This window comes from Trachypithecus francoisi, unplaced genomic scaffold (genome assembly GCF_009764315.1).
Source record: "Trachypithecus francoisi isolate TF-2019V2 unplaced genomic scaffold, Tfra_2.0 Contig01440, whole genome shotgun sequence".
Classification (NCBI taxonomy): domain Eukaryota; kingdom Metazoa; phylum Chordata; class Mammalia; order Primates; family Cercopithecidae; genus Trachypithecus; species Trachypithecus francoisi.
Genome location: NW_022681431.1, coordinates 9263027 through 9281804, shown reverse-complemented (window position 1 = coordinate 9281804; position 18778 = coordinate 9263027). Strand labels below are relative to the sequence as shown.

The window sequence follows — 18778 nt, the reverse complement described above, 5'->3', positions numbered from 1 at the left end:
GGGCAGAGGCCTTTTGTGTGCCCCTACAGTGAGATTCTGAGTGAGGTCGGAGCTGGATAACCCATGGTGGAGAGAGAGAGAGGCCTTTCTTGCCTAGTGTCTTGACCTCAAGTGCTGACCCAGGGAGAGAAGGAGATGGGGAAAGTGACTCGGGCATGGGTGTTGGGCTGGCCAGGGGACCACTTCCGACTGGCTTTCTAGCACATGTTCTAACTGGTGGGATGTTGGATGCAGTAGGGCAGTTGTAGCTCTGTGTTGCTTCTCCACCCCCCTCTACCCCCGTGTCTTGTTGGATCAAAGTTTTCTTCTAATTTAGGATTTGGAAACATCACCAGGATACCCCCTGCCCTTCACTCTCTTAGGATTCTTAGCTAAAGGCTGCATGCTGCATGCTGTAGGGATTCCTTTCTCTGGCTAGGCTTGATTTGTTCTGGGGGTCATGGAATGAACTAGAAGAGTCAAGGATGGTTGGGTGAATGGATGCCCTGGCCCTTCGCAGAGTGCGTCCCTTGCCTGGTCACACGCGCCAGGTGGCAGGATGGGGGAAGCCCTCTCTTGGCATGGGAGCCTCCCTAAGATTGTGTAAGGATCATCCTGTGGGGCTCTAGGCCTCAACTGCAGGACAAGCAAAGTAAAAGTCCTTGTGGCCTGAATCCCCTGGGCTAATCTGACCTTTAAGCACGCTGTGAATTCTGTGCCTCCAGAAGGCTAAGGAAGCCAGGAAGTTCCATGCCCAGGCCCCCTATGACAGTGCAGTCTTCGTTTCAGTCAAGGTGGGAGGGCATTAGCCTATGGGGAGGCAGGGGGTGAAGTCGGTGGAGGGCCCAGGGCTGTGCTGTTCCAGAGGCTTCCGCAGGCTGGTTGGGGGCCGCAGGTGCAGGCGGGGCCGTGTCAACTCATCTGCTCTTGGGGGCCCAGCTGTACCCGGGTCCTGCTCAGGGAGGTAGGAATCTGCTGAAGCCGGGAAAGAAAGATGCTGCCTCAGCTTGTGTGGAGGACACCTCTCCAGCCTTTGCCCGACCTCAAAGTCCGCGCTGATTTCTTCTCTGGTCTTGTCTCAGCCTGGCCGCATCCATCAGCCTTCCTCTTTTGGGGCAGAGGTCTGGTCAGTGGGAGAAGGGCACGTTTTTTGCTCTGGGCCCGGAAGAAGCCTTCTGTACCCCAGGCCCACCCCTACTGCTCTTCTCTGTTGCCTCCTGGAAGTGGGTCTCCCGCCCGCCTGGTCCTGCAGGGAGTGGATGGATTCCTGTTCCCTGGGGGCTCTCGGGAGTGAAGGCCCGCTGTGCAGCGCGCTGCCCCTAGGTGTCGCTGTCTCCCTGCGGTAGCGCCCCCCCTGAGCAGGGCCTCCCAGGGGAAGGCCTGAGAGCGGCTTTTCTGGGTAGGGATGGGGGATTCTGCGGTATTGAGGAGGGGACATCTAGCCTAGGATTTTATTATGTTCTAGAGCTAGATGAAGTCGAGGAGGCCTCCCAAATTACTCTTTGGGTCCAGGAAAGAGCAGTCATGGCTCTGGGCCCTGGTGCGTGCTTTTCCTGGGGGCAGGATCTGGAGTTAGGGGCTTAGCAGAGGACAGGGGGGCTGGGAAGACCATGTCTGTGTCTGGAGGAAACCATTTTAGGAGCTTGGCTTTGAAAGGATCAGGCAAGCCTATCCTGCCGTTTATGTCTTCTTCCTTGTCCCCTCCCTCCTGAGGCACTGTAGGTGTGGACACTGGGGCCAAGATGGGAAGGTGGCCTGATAGGGGGTTGCACATTGGTGGAGGAGCAAGGTTCCATTTGCAAGGCTGGGGTCCGAGGAGGGGAGCTTTTCCCTTTTGCAATTATTTGGCTTTTGGAAGGAAGAACAAAATAAGAGACAGAGGGGAAGGGGGTTTCACAGGAGGGTGGAGAGGAAAGAAAAAAGAGGAAAAACAAGGCCATTCAAAGATAAGAGGTAAAAGGTGATGAAGAAACAGACCTCTTGGGAGACTGTTAGCAAGAGAAGCGCAAGATACAGCCAGGCACAAGCAGAGCTAGAGTGGGGAGGAGAGAGCAGGGTGCGCATGGGGCATGGATGCTCCCCAGGCTTGACAAAAGCATTTTCTATTGGAGGGGTCCGGGGTGGAACTCGTCTCGCGGACGGCGAGGGTTCAGGTCTCCATCTGGTGTGAAGTTGTACTGGAAGGTGTGGAGGGGTGAGGCGGGAAAGGGGTAGCGGCGCTACGCCTCTTTCTTGGGCTTGCGGGAACGGCAGAGTTAGGCTCATCTCTCCCTGTCTTGTCTTAGAGTCAGAGTGAGAGAGTGAGTACACTGGGAATCTGAGGGGGCGTTTCCATCGCTGTGTGTGACCTTTATTTGTCATCACCCTTCTTCGGGCCTCAGTTTCCCTAGGGTAAAATGTGGGGTTGGACTCCATGGTGTCTATAAGGTCCTAACAGGCTATGACAACGAAATTACTTGGCACTGCTTCCAAGGCCTAGTGCAGCGCCATGGGTGGGCCTCTGGCTGGAGGTTTATTGGGGTTTATAGGAGGCCTGGGTGGTATGAAAGTGAGATCTTCCCCACTCCCTGCAGTCCCCAGCAAGCTGTGCAGCCTCCAGCCAGCCGTGCAGTCCCCAGCTCTCTGCTGAGGCTGTGACATTCTCATCTGGGCTCCTGACGTCTTAGACCGTGGTCTTGAGCCAGGATCTTCCTGGCTTTATTGTGCCGTGCTCCTAGGCCCAGGGCCGCTGCTGAGGAGGAATGGAGTGCAAACGGAGAAAACTTGCTCGTCCATCCAGGGGAGGATGACGCCTGAGTTCTCCCTCGGGTGTGAAGAGGGCTGCCCACAGAGTCGCCTTGGTGTGCTTTGGTGTGAAATGGGTGTGACGTTCCCAGCAGGGCCCAAGGCCTCTATCTTGGGTGGGAGATTGTGGCGGCCGTCATTCATGCTTGTCTTCCCTCCCCACCACCCAGACGAGACCCTCCGCTCTTTGGCCAGCCCTTCCTCCCTGCAGGGCCCCGAGCTCCACGGCTGGCGCCCCCCAGTGGACTGTGTCCGGGCCAATGAGCTGTGTGCCGCCGAGTCCAACTGCAGCTCCCGCTACCGCACGCTGCGGCAGTGCCTGGCAGGCCGCGACCGCAACACCATGCTGGCCAACAAGGAGTGCCAGGCGGCCCTGGAGGTTTTGCAGGAAAGCCCACTCTACGACTGCCGCTGCAAGCGGGGCATGAAGAAGGAGCTGCAGTGCCTGCAGATCTACTGGAGCATCCACCTGGGGCTGACCGAGGGTAAGCCTGAGCGGAGCTGGCCCAAGGGGAGGGGGTGTGGCACAGGCTGAGAGCACGTGCGGCAGGCCAGGGGTTCAGGAGGGAGGACTAGGTGATGGGGTGAAGTGGCCAGCTGTCTATGTCTACCTGCTAGGGGAACCTAGAATGCAGAGAAGTCGCCGCCCCACCAAGGAGGGTGGCATTGTCAGAAAAGGCCAGGAGAGACAAAGAGGGGGCAGAAGGGACAGCTGGAGAGGAGAGAGGGAGGTGGTGGGAGGAGGAGAGCACAGGATGGAGGAAGCGGGGTGAATGGGGTGGGGGAGGTGGGCAGGGGTTGGGGAGGAACAAGACCACGTGATTCAAGCAAGGACAGTGTGAAGTGGTTCCAAGAGAAGGTGAGGGTAAGAGTGACCAGGCAGAGATGGATAAGTGAGAACCAGGAAAGAGAAGGGGCAGGCTGGGTGCAGGCAGAGAAACCAGCCACTTCAGCTGTCACAACTGCTGCCCTGCCCCGGCTGCTGTCCTGCCCTGGGGCTGATCCCAGAGCTGGCTGCCCCTACTCTGCCCTTCTGGCTCTTGCCTCCCTGCTTCCAGGACACCAGCCCTTCATGTGGCTTCTGTACCCCATGGCTGGCCTGTCACCTTCTACAGGGCTTGGGGCAGTGTGCAGGCAGCAGGCCCCACATCCTTTGGCAAACCTGCCCAGAGTCACAAAAGTAGAACCTATAATCCCTCCGCCAATAACACACTCTCACATCCCCTTCCCCTCCAGACCTGGGTGTGGAGGATTTGCATCTGTTTAGGAGGTGAGTCACTGTAACCAGTTTATTAATTGAACGCATGTTTATTGAGAACGTATTGTCTGCTACGTTCTAGGTGTTGTAGGAACAGTTGAGGGTAAACTGGTGCAGCCTCTGGCCTCCTGGAGCTGAGTCTGGGTGGGGTGTGGATAAATAAGAGGGCTTCTCTCATTTGATGGCTTAAGTGCTGTGAGAGGGAAGACACAGGGTGTGATGGTAGCAGCTTGGAGGGGGCGTCCACGCCCTTGCTGTGAAATCTAAAGCATCTTCCTGGAAGAGGCAGGCTTCAAGCTGAGGCTGAAGAGTGAGTCAGAGTCACGAAATGGAACATAGGTGAAGGGAGGCAGGAAGAGTGTGGGAGGTGGAGGGAACAGCATGGAAAGGCCCAGTGTGAGAACCGAACCTGTTTACAGAGCTGCAAGTGGCCTAGAATGGTAGTGGGTGGCAGGTGGTGTGTGGCGGGTGGTGGTGGAAGTGGGGAGGAGAATTAGGGGCAGAGGGAAGGATCCCTGAAGGGTTTTAAGGGCGATGATGAGATCTGTGCTTCAGCAAAATGTTTCTGTGGTACCAGTAGAGAGAGTAGATTAGAGGACTGTCCAGAAGCTGCTGCTGTGATACAGGCCAGGAACAGCTGTGGCAGAACCAGGACAATGGCAAGGAAGGAGAAATGGGTCTAAGAGCTATTTATTTATGCATTTGTTATTTTTATTGGGGTCTCACTATGTTGCCCAGGCTGGTCCCAAACTCCTGGGCTCAAGTCATCTGCCCGCCTCAGCCTCCCTAAGTGTTGGGATTACACGTGTGAGCTACCACACCCAGCTAATTTTTAAGTATTTTTTTTGTAGAGATGGGGTCTCGTTATGTTGCACAGGCTTATCTCAAACTCCTGGGCTCAAGCAGTACTCCCACTTTGATTTCCCAAAGTTCCAGGCTTACAGGTATGAGTCACTGCCCCCCAGCCCTCTGAGAGCTATTTAGAAGAGAGAATCCACAGGTCTTGGTGACCGACGGGAGAGGAGAAGTTGAGGGGAGAGAGGAGTCAAGGAGGGCACCCAGTGTCCTGTCTTAGGCAGCTGAGCAGGTGATGGAGGCCTAAGAAGAATCAGTCCAGTCTTTGAGTGCAGAGAGGAGGGCAGGGGGATGGGGAATCTATTTTGGGGCCCGTGCCTTGTTGACCACACCCTGCAGACATGCAGGTCTGGAGTTGAGGGAGGAAGTGGGTCTGAGCGAGACTGAGGAGTGGACATGAGCCTGCAGGTGGAAACCAGGGCCAGAGGGGTGGGTAGGACCACAGTGAGAGGAGGGCGGTAACAGACCCTGGGGACCAACCCCGGGGACCATGGCATTTAAGGATTTGGGGAAGGGAGCCTGCAGGGAGCTGAGAAGATGCTGGGGAGAGGTGGGAGGAGCAGCAGGAAAACAAAGGGAGGCTCATCCCAGAAGAGAGGACCCTCAACAGGGTTGGATGCTTAGGGTAAGCTGAGGCTGAGGCTCTTAGATTCTTAGGTACCTACTGTGTGCCTCAGAGGGTGACACACTGGAGGAGCCATGCTCCCCATGCCAGCCATCGTATGGGGCAGGAGACCTTTTCCCTGGGCCCTCCTGCTGGAGGGAGGAGCCTGGTTAGGGAGCAGACGGGATCAGGGGGATTGGGAATGATGAATGCAGATGACTCTTTCTGGAATTATAGTGTAAAGAGGAGAGAACAAAGGATGCTTAAAAAAAAAAAAAGATGGGAGAGGATTGAGCAGTTTAAAATCTAAGGTCGGACAGTAGTGATGGCGATGTTGCCATGAAGAAGACAGAAGGGTCTTCTGTGGAATGATGCCCTTGGGAAGGGGAGGGGCTGGGTCCAGGGCACACAGTGGGCCAGGGGATAAGCCTTAGAACAGGGGAGCCAATGCTCCCTCTAGGTGCTGGGAGGGAGGGAGGAAGTGGCTGCAGGTGTGAAGCCAAATAGACAGGGATCCTTGACCAGTCAGAGATGGCTCGAATATGTTCTAAATATAGGAATAAGAAATGCGTATAATTACTACCATCATTAATAGCAAAGTATTCCTCATGAATCAGGCGGTGCCTTCTCCCTAGCAACCTGGATTTCTAGAACTAGCATGAGCAAAGGGAGCAATACTGTCCTGAGCGTACTGCACTCTATTCTTCAGGAGATAAGGCGCTGTCTTCACCCAGAGCCGGACTCTGTAGCGTACAAAGAATTAAAGTTCTCGATGCCTGAGCTGAGTAGTTTGTTTCTTGTCTTCTTTCTGGCAGCCTTCGGTTTCCACCCAAGGGAGACTGGGCAGCAGGTTTGGGTGGGCTGCAGAGTTGGACAGGGGAGGGGACAGGGCAGAACTTTCAGCCAGAACAGCCGGGTTGAGCACTTGGGCCTTTTAGCACCAACAGCCCTTCCCATCTCACTGGCTCCCTCTTTATCACTGCATCAGGCCACAGGAGGACTGTGCCGATGGGATCCAAGGGAAATAAGCATGATGCTGTGTGCATTTAGCTGCACACTGCTGTGTGGTTTTCAAGGCCGCTTGACTGGGAGTGCCTGACTGCAGATGATTTCTCTGGTTCCAAATCTTGTTTTTTTGAGACAGGGTCTCACTCTGTCGCCTAGGCTAGAGTGCAGTGGCATGATCACAGCTCACTGCAGCCTCCATCTCCTGGGCTCAAATGATTCTCTCACTTCAGCCTGCCGTGTAGCTGGGACCACTGGAGCCTGCTGCCATGACTGGCTTTTTTTTTTTTTTTAAAAGCAGAGATGAGGTCTTACTATGTTGCTCAGACTGATCTTGAACTCTGGAGCTCAAGCAATCCTTGTGTCTCGGCCTACCAAAGTGCTGGGATGATAAGCGTGGGCAACTGTGCCTGGCCTTGAGTCTTTTTATTTATTTTTTAATGAGACAGAGTCTTGCTCTATCACCCGGGTTGGAGTACAGTGGCAAGGTCATAGCTCACTGCAGCCTCAAGTTTCTGGGCTCGAGTGACCCTCCTACCTCAGCCTCCCGAGAAGCTAGGACTACAGGCACGTGCCACCACGCTTGGCTAATTTATTTTTTATAGAGGTGGGGTCTTGCTATATTGCCAGGCTGTCCTCGAACTGCTGGCCTCAAGCAATCTTCCCATTTTGGCCTCCAAAAGTGTTGGGATTATAGGCATAAGCCTCTGCGTCCCGCCTGGTTCTAAGTCTTGAGATGGTTTATTAATTCATTTATTCAACAACCATCGGTTAAACACCGACCGTGTGCTTCAGAAGGTAACAGCACTGTAGGAACTGTGTTCCCCGTGCTGGCCAGCAGGCAGGTCGGGAGACCTTTCCTCTGGGCCCTGCCTAGAAAATACACTCTTACTTTTTTCCTTCCATAGAAGAATGCATCTTTTCCCCGGAGGGGAATTCCACCTTCTCCTGGGTCTTGGGAGCCCAGAGGTAGTTTCTGCCCAGGGCTGACCAGGGGAAGCCAGGAGGCCTCCAGGTAGTGTTCTTGTGAGTGGCGGGGTCTACCTGAGAGGTAAGCATCCATGGCCTGTTGAGCAGTCTCCCTGAGGGGGACTGCGAGTCCTTCCTCCCTGTTCCTTGATAACATGTAATAACCTGGTGCAGGCCTGGGACTGCGGAGAGGGCAAGAATCGCTGAGAGGAGCAATGTGTGTAGGCTTGAATTTTCCTTCTGATTCTCAGCCTCTCCTTGGCCCCTGCTGGTGGGCGTGATTTACCATGGGGCTCTGCTCCGCCTTCTTCCGCTCTGTGGGACTTAGCTCTCAGTATGCAGTCGAGGTGCACAGCAGGTGCGAAGAGCCTGTGGTGGGAGTGGGGAGAATGGAGAGTGGGCTGGGGTAGGAATGTGACCTCAAGACATGGCTGCTGAGCTCCTAGAGTCTGAACTGCAGAGGATTCAGGCTCCCCACTACCATCTGGCAGGGAAACTGAGGCATGGATGGGTGAGATAGCCTCCCAGGGCACACAGCAAGCTCATGACAGGACCCAGAGTGGGTCCCAAGTGCCCCAACTCCTTATCCAGGTCCCTTTTCACTGCCGGGGGCAGAGATCCCATGGCTTGGGCCCCGTTTTCCTCCACTGCCACCATTTCCTCCATTACCACCACCATTATTTACACAGGGGACTGTCACTGTTGGCTGCATGGGAACTTTGAGACCAGGTTTCGTGCCCTCTGCAAAGGTGACACTGAAATTCAGGGTCTTTTGGTCTGAAGATGAAGAGCAAGGGCTTCTTCCATTCCCAGAATCTGACATTCTGGCTCTGGTTTCAGTGGCTCATGCCTCAGGATTTCTCACTGGTGAATTCCGCGGCAGAAACAGGCTACACAAGTTGACTTAAAGAGGCTGGGCCCCTCCAAACCAGTTCCGGAAGAGGCTGTTCCCACCCTGCCACCCCTACGCCATTAATCAGACTGGCCTAGCTCTACCTAGGCCCGTGGCCTATAATCCCAGCACTGAGGCTGAGGAGCACGGATCGCTTGAGGTCAGGAGTTCGAGACCAGCCTGGCCAACATGGTGAAACCCCATCTCTACTAAAAATACAAAATTTAGCTGGGCATGGTGGCAGGCACCTGTAATCCCAGCTACTCAGAAGGCTGAGGTGGGAGGATCGCTTGAACCCAGGAGATGGGAGTTGCAGTGAGCTGAGATCATGCCACTGCACTCCAGCCTGGGTGACAGAGTGAGACTCTGTCTCAAAAAAAAAAAAAAAGAAAAAAACGTCTTCGTTTGGATGAGGCTGTCAGCAGATTCCAGCTGGGCACCTGCTGTGTGTCCTGGGTGTTGCAGGGCATGAGGGATGCTCTTAGGAGGTGACTTGAAAGATGGAGGCTATTCCTTATGCGGGGAATGTGCCTCCTCCTTGTCATTTGGGGCTGTCCCTTTTCCTAGGGGTCTGCCGGGCATAACAGGCAGCCTCCTTGCTCGGTGAGCCTGCAGGGGGCTAGTTGAGTCTCCACTTCCAGCCTCTGGGTGACCACATGCAGAGGGGTTGCAAAGCCCCTTTCAGATCCGTGATACCTTGCTGCAGGTAGCCCTGAAGAGGCTGCCCCACCTGTGCTCACTCCAAGGCAGAGGGTGCCTGCCTGGGCACTGGGCCCTCCTGCCTGGATGTGAAATGAGTGTGTGAGGCTGTGGGTCATCACCTGTGCCCTGCTTCTCACTACACACACACACACAACACACGCACACACGCGCAGGATGAGTGATGAGCCGTCAATTTCCCCTCGCTGGTACCATCTCAAGAGGCTATTTTCTTTCCTGCTGAGGCCTTAGCAGAGGAGGGTGGGATTCCTGACACAGTGGTGGGGTCTTAAGGGGAGCCCTGGGCCATCCATCTCCTGTCACTCACTTGCGTTTCCATTCCTGAGCCCCCGAGGCAACCAAAGCCTCAAGGAAAGGTCCAAGGACCTGCAGGTGGTGGGGAAGACAGGAGGGCCCTGCGGGAGAGGGGTCACGCAGACTGAAGCTGGGGATCAGATCACCCACTGAGCGGAATTTCAGCCCCTCCAGCAAGATTCTCCTGGCGACACGATGGGAGGCAGAGAGGAAATTCTGTCGTCCTCAGTGACCTGGGCGGAGCTGGCATGGTGTGATGGGTGGAGCTGGCATGGTGTGATGGGAAAGGATGCTGGTGGGAGGGCCAGGACAGCAGAGTCTAACTCTGGCCCTTCCAGGAGTAGCTGTGTGATCTCAGGCAGATTTCTTCACCTCTCTGGGCCACCTCAGAGCCCTCTGTTGTGAAATGGGGAATGGTCATGGAGAACCCTTTGACTTCAAATCCTGCGATTGATACCTGGCTTTACGTGGGCCAGCATTGCCCCACTTCCCCCAGACGTACCTGGAAGTTCTTCCAAGGGGGTTGGCCATGCAGTGTGGTCACAAGAGAGAAGTGTCAGGCAGTTCTGAGCTGCTGTCAGGGAGCTTCTCCTCTAGTTGGGAGACAGACCTGCCTAGGTGAAACGCAAACATTTCGTTGCTAACGTGCTCTGGTCCTGCACTCTTCACTTTGGGAAGGGCTGCTCTGTGTCTTATCCCCTGGGTGGCACGAGCTTTCCCCTGTTAGAGAGCTTTCCTCCGGCAGAGTTGCTAAGTGCCGGCAGCACTCTGGCCCGGAGAAACCTGTGTCTGATGCCTGTTTTGTCTTGCAGGTGAGGAGTTTTACGAAGCCTCCCCCTATGAGCCGGTGACCTCCCGCCTCTCGGACATCTTCAGGCTTGCTTCAATCTTCTCAGGTAAGTGAGCTCGCACTGGGACTTGGCCAGTTCTCCTCTTGTCCCTGTGGCGTGGCAGATGGAGCACTGGGCTTGGACAGGCGTCCTGGCATCTGATGATGGCCCTGCTGCCCATCAACTCGCCCTTAACAGTTCTGAGCCTCAGTTCCTCCTCTGTAAAGAACACGATGCCCACCTCCCTGGGTGCTTGTGTGGAGCAAGGTGTTGATGGAAATTGTCTGGTCAGCTGGCTGTCATGGGGTAGGGCTTGAATCTGGAACCTGGTGTCACCCTTCTATCTTACCCTTGTTCCCTCTTTCCAGTTCCCTGGCTCTCCTGCTTTGGAACCCTTCCACTTGGTCATGTTGCTTACCCTGTCTGGGCCTTGGTTTCCTCAGTTGTGATGGGAGAGTACCGTCCTTACCTCATTGGATTGCCGTGAGGTCTAAGTGGGTCAGTGGGTGGTGAAGTGCTCAGCACGCTGCATCAGTCAGCGTCAGCTGTGGCTTGGTGTTACTGGTCCTATGATGATTTGTTCTGCCCTGGGTTTTCCCTTGCTCTTGAGGGCTCTGTTTCTTGAACCACATGAAGGGAAGTGTCTGCAGGAGTCGCTCTGGTCCTCAGGCCACCCCCTGTGCCGTCCACCCTGGGAGGTGATACAGTCTGCATTGGGTTCTAGCTTTGTCTGCCAGGCTCCACATGTAGGGGCCAGGTGAGCTCTGGGGGTCTTTCTTCTTGGCTTTGTTCTCTGTGGCATCTGGGAGACGCTGGGCCCAGGGCAGCCCACCCTGCCTGGGCGCTAGGGAGGGGCTTCCGGTCTTGGGAGTGCTCTGTGGGGGTGGGGGGTGAGCTCCTCTAGGGATTGGTGGAGACTGATGCTCCGGGGGTGGCCAGAGTGGGACTTGTTCTCAGGGATCTTTGAGCACAGGAAATCTGGTTTACAGGCAGTTTTGTGGCAGTCTTTGAAATCTTCTGGAGTTTCTATGGCAGAGCAGGGTTTTCAACAGCAGCACTATTGACATTTTGGCCTGGGTAATTCTTTCTTGTGGGAGGAGCCGTCCTGTGAGTCTGAGGATGTTTAGCAACGTCCCTGGCCCCACTGCATTCCAGCAGTGCTCTTGCAAGCTGTGACAACAAAGATGTCTCCAGACAGGGCCACATGTCCCTTCAGGGGCACAGTCACTGCCAGTTGAGAAGCACTGCTGTAAACCGTGAGCTGAAAGCATTTCCAGTGGGGCCTTAAGCCCTTTCAAATAAAGAACTCTCCAGGGCCATGTTTCTCAACCATTCTTTTTTTTTCATTGTTGTTTGCTGGGGAGAAAAAATAATTCTTCCTAACTAGAGAGATTAAATACCAAGGAATAACATTTTGTCTCGAAGGTTTGGGTTTTGGAGGACCATAAGCCATTTTAAGATCTCCTTTTTCTTTTCCTTTTTGCCCACTCAAGAACCAGCTTTTGCTCCCTTGAGGTGAAGCCCTTCCATCCCGTGGAGAAAGCACGCTCTAGGAGATTGAAACAGGGATGATACACGTGTCCCTGGTGGGAGAAATCTTGGATGCCCAGGAAGGGAGGTATTGGCCAGGGGGTAGCCGTCTGGGCATGGCATTGGGCGCTGGTGGTGGTTGGGGTGGTGGTGAATGGAGTGGAGACCTCAAAGTCAGCTGTGTTGAGCACCTTGCCCTGGGCTCTCAGCATCATAACCCCCCTGCCCCAGTGGGATCATAACAGAGGCTCTGAGCTCAGAGCAGCTTCCATGCTGGCCTTGCCTGTGGGCACCATGGCAGCTCTATGGTAAGTCTTGGCCAAGGGCTGGACTGGATGGGGTTGACTGAGAGTCTTTACTGCACAGGCATTCTGATTCTTACATTTCCTGATGAGTTTTGCATGGAAATCCACTTCGGACCATTCCTTCTGAGGCAGTGCTCTGGGGCTCAGAAGCAGGTTGAAGACGCCATTAGCCTGTGGATGCTATAGTGGGCACGCCCTGGTGGCCCCCATATGCACCCACGTTCTACTCTGTGTGAAGCTCAGGTACTGGCAGATGACTACTGCGTGCACAGGTGACACTGAGCTTCTCTCCAGTAATAAATAGCTTTGACTTGCTCCTGGATGTTGAAGCGCAGAGATCCTCACCTTAGCCCAAGCCCCTGCTGCTCCTTGGACTCACACTTAAATACCTTCCTAGCAGAAAATCTTTACGTAATGGACTTGACACTCTGGGGGACAGGATGTTGACAAGACAAATGAGGAAATTACTAGGTCTGCAGCTCACTGAATCAGCCCGCTTTCACCTGCTGCCCAGAGATAACTGGGCCCTATGCACCTCTGGGTTTCTACGCAACACTGCTCCAGGGACCACTCCCTGCCATGAGGGCTGGGCTTTGGGGACTGTGCCGGTCCCTCCTCATTGCCTCTGCTGACTCAGCTCCACCCAGAGAAGCCTTAGGGGTAGGTAAGTAGGCAGCTCTGTCTGGGGAGACTTGGGCACGTAGTTGAATAGGGAGGCCCTGGCCCTGCTACAAAGAGACCAAGCTGGGGCTGGGCACAGTGGCTCACACCTGCCTCTAATTTCAGCACTTGTGGAGGCCAAGGTGGGAGGATTGCCTGAGCCCAAGAGTTTGAAGCTGCAGTGAACCATGATGACACCACTGCATTCTAGCCTGGTCGACAGAGTGAGACCCTGTCTCAAAAAAACCTCCCAAAACACACACACAAAAGAAACCAAGCTGGCCATGGTGAGGAGCTCAGCAGAAAGGAGGCGAGAACGGGAGCTGGGAGGCGGTTCCAGTGCAGTTCCCACCATAGATCACCTGTAGGGTCTTGGGCAGGCTCATTTCATGTGCCAGATCTTGTGTCTGAATGAGGACATGAGCTTGGAGCAGTGCTTCCCAACCTTTGTCCCATCAAGGCACACAGAAAATGGTGATGTGGCAGGGTGAGCAGACCAGCTTAGTGCTCAGGCCATCACGAGCCTCCTGCTTGTCAATATCCGGGCACACATATCCCCCATCTGTGTGTGGTACGCTGGCTGCAAAGTCTTGTTGTGAGTAACCAAGAACCTGCGCTAGAACTTTGGCATTAAAAGGCTGTCACCCCGCAGGATTGCACGAAATCCTGTGGGAAGCCCCTCCCCACCCCGACTCATATTGCCTGCATGCTGCCCCCTCCACTTCTTTGTGTGGAAAGACTGTGGGTAGGGAGGGAGGCATGGAGTCTTGGTGGCTGCTTCTGGTCTATACGATCTCCAGGTGGGACACCAGGGAGGATGCCCCTGTGTCTTTGGGACTCAGTTGCTACTATCTGTTTACCAGCTCCTGTCTGTGAATTCAGGGCTCCGTTATAGGGGCCTCCTGGAATGTCTGTTCTTCCTCATCTTTTTCTGTTGGGGTTCTCGGAAACTCATACTGGGATTCTGTTGCAAAGAAAGCTGCCAGGATTCCTGCAGCACCCTCCAATGTCCAGAAGCCTTGGAGAAGGGCAGCTTCTTCCGTCCTCTCTGCCCAGTGCTGCCTGACAGACCCTGGACTCAGCGGTGGGTCAGCGAGTCCTGAGTCCAGGACCAGGTAGGGAGCAGTGTGGCTGTGATCTGAGTCACAGCGACAGTGATGTTAGACATGTCCACATGTCCTACCCTCCCCTTGTATGTGGGAAGAGATTTCATGGAGAAGTGAGTTTTGTCCTGTTCCTAGCAATTCAAACTGCCCTTGAAAGCGTGAGACAGTATTTAGGGAGGTGCCTGGAAGAGCGCGGGCCTTGAGCCAGACAGTCCTGGGTTCGAATTCTGACTAGGCCTTTTAGGGGTGTGTGATCTTGCGGCTCACTATGGCATTTTTGAGCTGTGGTGCCTACATCTGTAAGATGGACGTGTGATGCCCTAAGAGGGTTCGGTGGGAAGGGATGTCGGCAAAGTGCCCACGGCGCATCAGGAACTGAGCCAGCTTTGGCGCAGTGGGTCATCTTCTGTCTGCCTGAGGTGCTCAGTGGAGGCAGAGGTTGTTTAGGTGGGTGCAGGGGTTGAGGAGGTGAAGTGGAGCATCCTCCTCATCCCCAGGCTCCATGACCCTGTGACTGCTGAATCCCAGCTGATTTCACCTGGGGAGGCAGGAGAGGGTGGAACCAAGGTGGAAAAAAAGGAAGAGATCTTTCAGGAAGAGAGAGGTTGCAGAGGGAAGGAGGACCTGGAAGGGTGGTGTGGAGCCAGCAGGGATGTGGGCCTGTAGAACTAGATAGAGGTGGGTGGACGTCAAAGTGGTGATGAAGAGGACTGGGCGGGTTGGGCAGAGGCGTCCTCACCAATACTGGGGCCATGCCTAAGGGACGGGGAGAAGTGGGCAGATGGCCTTGACTGTCATTAGGCGCTGTGTCTGCATTCTCGTGAGGGGCAGGGGCTCCGGGGTCTGGCCATGCTGTGCAAGTGTGGCTAGAGGCTTGGGCATGTGGCATCCTTTCTGAAGCTGGAAGGGAATTTAGGGATTATGGAGGCCCACCCCTTCACCTGACAGAAGGGGAAACTGAGGCTCAGAGGGACGGCACACATGTCGATGGGATTCCAATCCCCGTCCCACCTCTGAAGCACTTCTCCTCTAAGCCCCAGTCCTGTTCTCTTGCCCAACCTGGGGCCAATGGCAACACCTACCTCTGAGAATTTTTGTTAGGACTAAATGAGATAGTGCGGGTGAGTGCTTGGCCTGAGCCTGGCATGCTGCTCTAAGCTGTGTTAGCTTTTACAACATTAGTATGGACTGGTTTCTCCAAGGTCCAGTGGCAGGTTGTGGCTGGGCCAGCCTAGAGCCCGGCATTCTGGAAACTGTGCGTGCCTTTGCTGATGCGAGGCCGCCTTTCACGCTGGGATAGTGCTTGGTGGTGACTGGAGTAGAGGTGATCAGGTGATTTCCAGAGAGCAATGGGCCCCTGAGGCTCAGAGGGAGTCTTGGGTGGGGACGGCCATCACGTGCTGTGCTGTGACAGATAGAGGCTGGTGAGTGGCCTGGACTCAGTAGCCTTTGTGGACTGGAGGTGGAAGAGATGGCAGTGTCTATCATGGTTGGCCAGCATGTGTCTGGGGTGGGCCATCTTGCTTGGTTGGAGCCTGGAGAGGGCCAGGGATGTTCTTGTTAGATGCTCCTGTGGTCCTTGTTGGAGGGCGGGCTCAGGAGAAGAGGGAACTAGCACTCAAACGCTACCCCTTGCCAAGAAGCCTTGCATACAGCCTCTGAGAGGTGACCACCACCATCCCCTGGTGCCACAGCACTTTGTCCTTTATCATGGTGCTCGCTTCCACGTGTTGGGGGCATGTGTGTGATTGTATGTGTTGGTCTCTGTGTCCTGTGCAGCCATCACCCTCTTTGTCCTCTGTGTGTGTGACACTGTCCTTTGTATCTAATACACGGCCACCGAGGATCCTGGCATCACGGCTGGAATGTGGACTTTGAGACCGGCTAGTCCTCGTTTTGAATCCTGGCCTTACCCTACTGTGAGAGCTCACTGGACCCCCTGAACCTCATGTTTCTTATCTGCAAGATGGAGCAGTCCAGCTGCCCTGCAAGCATTGGCACTCAGCGTGCCGGGACACAGGAGCACCCTAAGTGCTGGCGAAGGGTATCACTATTTGCGGACTGGAGGGAGCTGATGGCTTTGCGAGAGGTGCTAAGCAATTGTGAGGTGTCACGTGTGTGTGACATCTTAGGAGTATCTGGGGCATTGAGAAGGGGCGGGTCCTGGCCGGGGTGTGCAGGAATTGCTCATGGAAGGGACAGGGCAAGGCAGGGCAGGGCAGGGCAGGGGCAGGGCTGGGGCAGGGCTGGGGCCAGACCTCAGAGGAACATGTTTTGTTCAGTAAATACCGAGTGCTTCGTGTGTTCTGGAGATGGTCAACCACTGCTGTAAGAGAATCAGACCCGTGTCCTCACTGTGTGGTGCAACAGGCAGATACTCACTTAGGGACTCCCTAAGTGGCTTCTTTTCAGTAGCAGTGTAGACCAAGTGCTGCCCCAAGAGTTCAGGGGAGGCAGCAACCAGCAATGACTGGGGAAATCAGGGAAGTCTTGTAAGAGGAGAAAGTGCGATGTGGGAATGGTGTTCCTGGTGGCATCATGGCTGGGAGGCCTGGCTGAGCCTGGGGAGATGAAGGAACCCCAAGTCTTTGAGCTTGGGGGCTCAGGGGACAATGAACAAGGATCCTTGTGGCAGACAGGACAGTGGCCTCTCTGGGGTGCTCCAGCCCAGGACTTCTCCGTGGCAGAACTCAGGATGACTGCCTGATTAGGGAGCTCGGGTCCCTAGGGAGGAGTTGGTCTGCCCTTGGTGTGGGGAGAGACTTATCCCTGGGCTCAAAAGTCAGTCCCCAGGAAGACCCCCTGTGGCCCTGGTGGGGGCTGGGGGAGGATTGGACCCGGCTTTGCTCGGCCAGGTGTCTAGGGAAGCCCCTTGCCTTCCCGGGGTTGGCTCCCTCTGTGCACCCCAGGCCTGGGGGCAGGAGACCTAGCCTTTGTGCGGGCACCCCCTCCTCTCCTTGGGCTGCTGAGCCAAAGAATACAGGGTGAGGCTTTAATGTTTCAGCAGGTCGGGCTGGTGCCTCTCAGAGACCCCCTTCCGAGGCCACCCTGTGATGAGATGGGGGCACGGGGCTGAGGGCAGGGAAGAACCGGAAGAACAGCAGAGCAGCAGCTCTCCCTGCCCCCTTCGCGGTGGCTCGGGCGATAAACTGCTTATCCTCAGGTTGTCTCCCTGAGCCGAATGCAGAAGTGTGTTATTTAAATTTCAAAATCACATTCTTCTTCTAACAGCTGTCAGAGGCTCTGAGTGTCAACGAAAATTGGGCTTTAGCTGCAGCTCTGTCACCTCTGACACCTCCCCTTTCAGGGAGAATTCATCTGATGGCCAGGGAGTGGGTGTGGGGTGCAAGAGAGCGGGGGCTGTGGGGACAGGGAGAGGTGGACTGTCAGGTGGTGAAGACAGGTGACTGAATGGCTCTCATGGTGCTTGGGGCCGCCAGGAGGAAGGCAGCTTCCATTTCCACAGGTGCCAAAGCTGGAGGGATCGACATTTTCTCTCTTCTGTTTTCATCTGCTCTCTCTCTCTGTCAACGCCAGTGACCTCAGGCTCTTGTCAGTGGGTAGAAGGATTTGCCGGCACTAAGGTGTGAGCAGGGTGTTGGTGACTTCATCTTTGGTTGCCTTTGTGTCCAAGTAAGAAGTTGCTGTGAGAAAGACCAGGAGAGAACAAAATGTAGCGCCCCCTTCCACAACCAAAGCCTCTTTCATGGGAGTATTTCAGGTGCTGCGGTTGAAGTGAGATATTGCTGGATGAAGGTATTTTCTGGTACCCTCCAAATAACATCTTCCAGGGAGCCACCTGCCTGCTTCTCCTTCCATGTGTGGGGCAGGCCCCGCCAGCGGCTGGGGTGCGGGGCAGCTCTTGGCCAGATGCCTCTGCTCGGTGCTGCTCCTGAGACGGCGCTGGTGGGGCTCTGCGCTCCCTGAGCACGCCCTGGCTTCGCCATCAACTGCACTCGCTCCGGCTCAGAAAACAGGATGTGAGCACCTGCCCTGGGCACTCCCCTCCAACCTGTGCCTGCAGGCTCCTGTAACCCCATGCTGTGCACGGTGAGCAACAGCGAGAGGGGGTCATTGTGTGATGGGAACACGTGTGTGTGTCTGGTGTGTGGAGAGTGTGAGTATGCATGGCATATGCATGTGGTGTGTGAGAGAGGGGGTGTGTGTGTGTGTGTGGAGATGGTAGATATATATAGGCAGTGGTGTGTGTGTAGTGGTGTGTTTATGTGATGTGTGTGAGGTGGTGTGTGTGGGCATGGTGATATGTGTAGGTGGTGATGTCTGTGTTTGTGTGTGTGTATGGATGCGTGTGTGGTGGTGTGAGGTGGTGTGTGTGTCTGTAGTGGTGTGCGTGGGGTGTGTGAGATAGTGTATGGAGTGCCTGTGATGTGTGTGTGGTGGTATTGTGCATGGCAGTGTGTGTGCAATGTATGTGTTGATGTATGTAGGTTGTGGTATGTAGTATGTGTTTGAGGTAATGTATGTGTGTCAGTGGTGGAGTGTGTGTAGGTGTTTGTGTGTGTAGGTATGTGTTAGCGTGTGTGGATGTGGGGTAATGTATGTGTGCTGGTGTGTGTGATTGTGTGGGACAGGGTGTGCGTAGGTGGGATGTGCATGAGGTGTGTGTGGAGTGCATGGGTGGGCGGTTTGTGTGTGTAGGGCTGTGTGTGAAGTAATATGGGTGGTGTGTATGTATGGTGGTGTGTGTGTAGGTGTGTGTAAGGTAGTGTATGGGGTGTGTGTAGTGTGTAGGTGTGAGGTGGTGTGTATGTAGATGTGTATGAGTATGGGGTGTTGTGTGTGTTGCGTGTGTAGGCGTGTGGGGTGGTGTATGTGTGGGGTGGTGTATGGTGTAGGTATGTATGAGGTAGTGTACGAGGTGTGTGTGGGTGTAGTGTGGAGTGGTATATGTGTGGGATAATGTGTTGTGTAGGTGTTTGAGGTAGTGTGTGGGTTGTGTGTGTGGTGTGTATGTATGTGTGTGTGG

General features: G+C 54.9%; 1 protein-coding gene across 6 annotated transcripts in view; it reads left to right on the top strand.

Annotated features, from left to right (window-relative positions):
• GFRA2 (GDNF family receptor alpha 2) overlaps nucleotides 1-18778 on the top strand; it is a 169691-nt gene that overhangs the window by 72489 nt on the left and 78424 nt on the right. For 3 of the 6 annotated variants that reach the window (XM_033227212.1, XM_033227203.1, XM_033227193.1), the window contains 2 exons: nucleotides 2934-3248; nucleotides 10173-10256. In XM_033227212.1, the coding sequence (XP_033083103.1) occupies nucleotides 3107-3248; nucleotides 10173-10256 (226 nt within the window). In that variant the 5' untranslated portion in view covers nucleotides 2934-3106. Of the gene's footprint in view, nucleotides 1-1272; nucleotides 3249-10172; nucleotides 10257-18778 lie in introns of those variants that run through there. The other 3 variants (XM_033227221.1, XM_033227185.1, XM_033227230.1) reach the window with 3 other exon arrangements.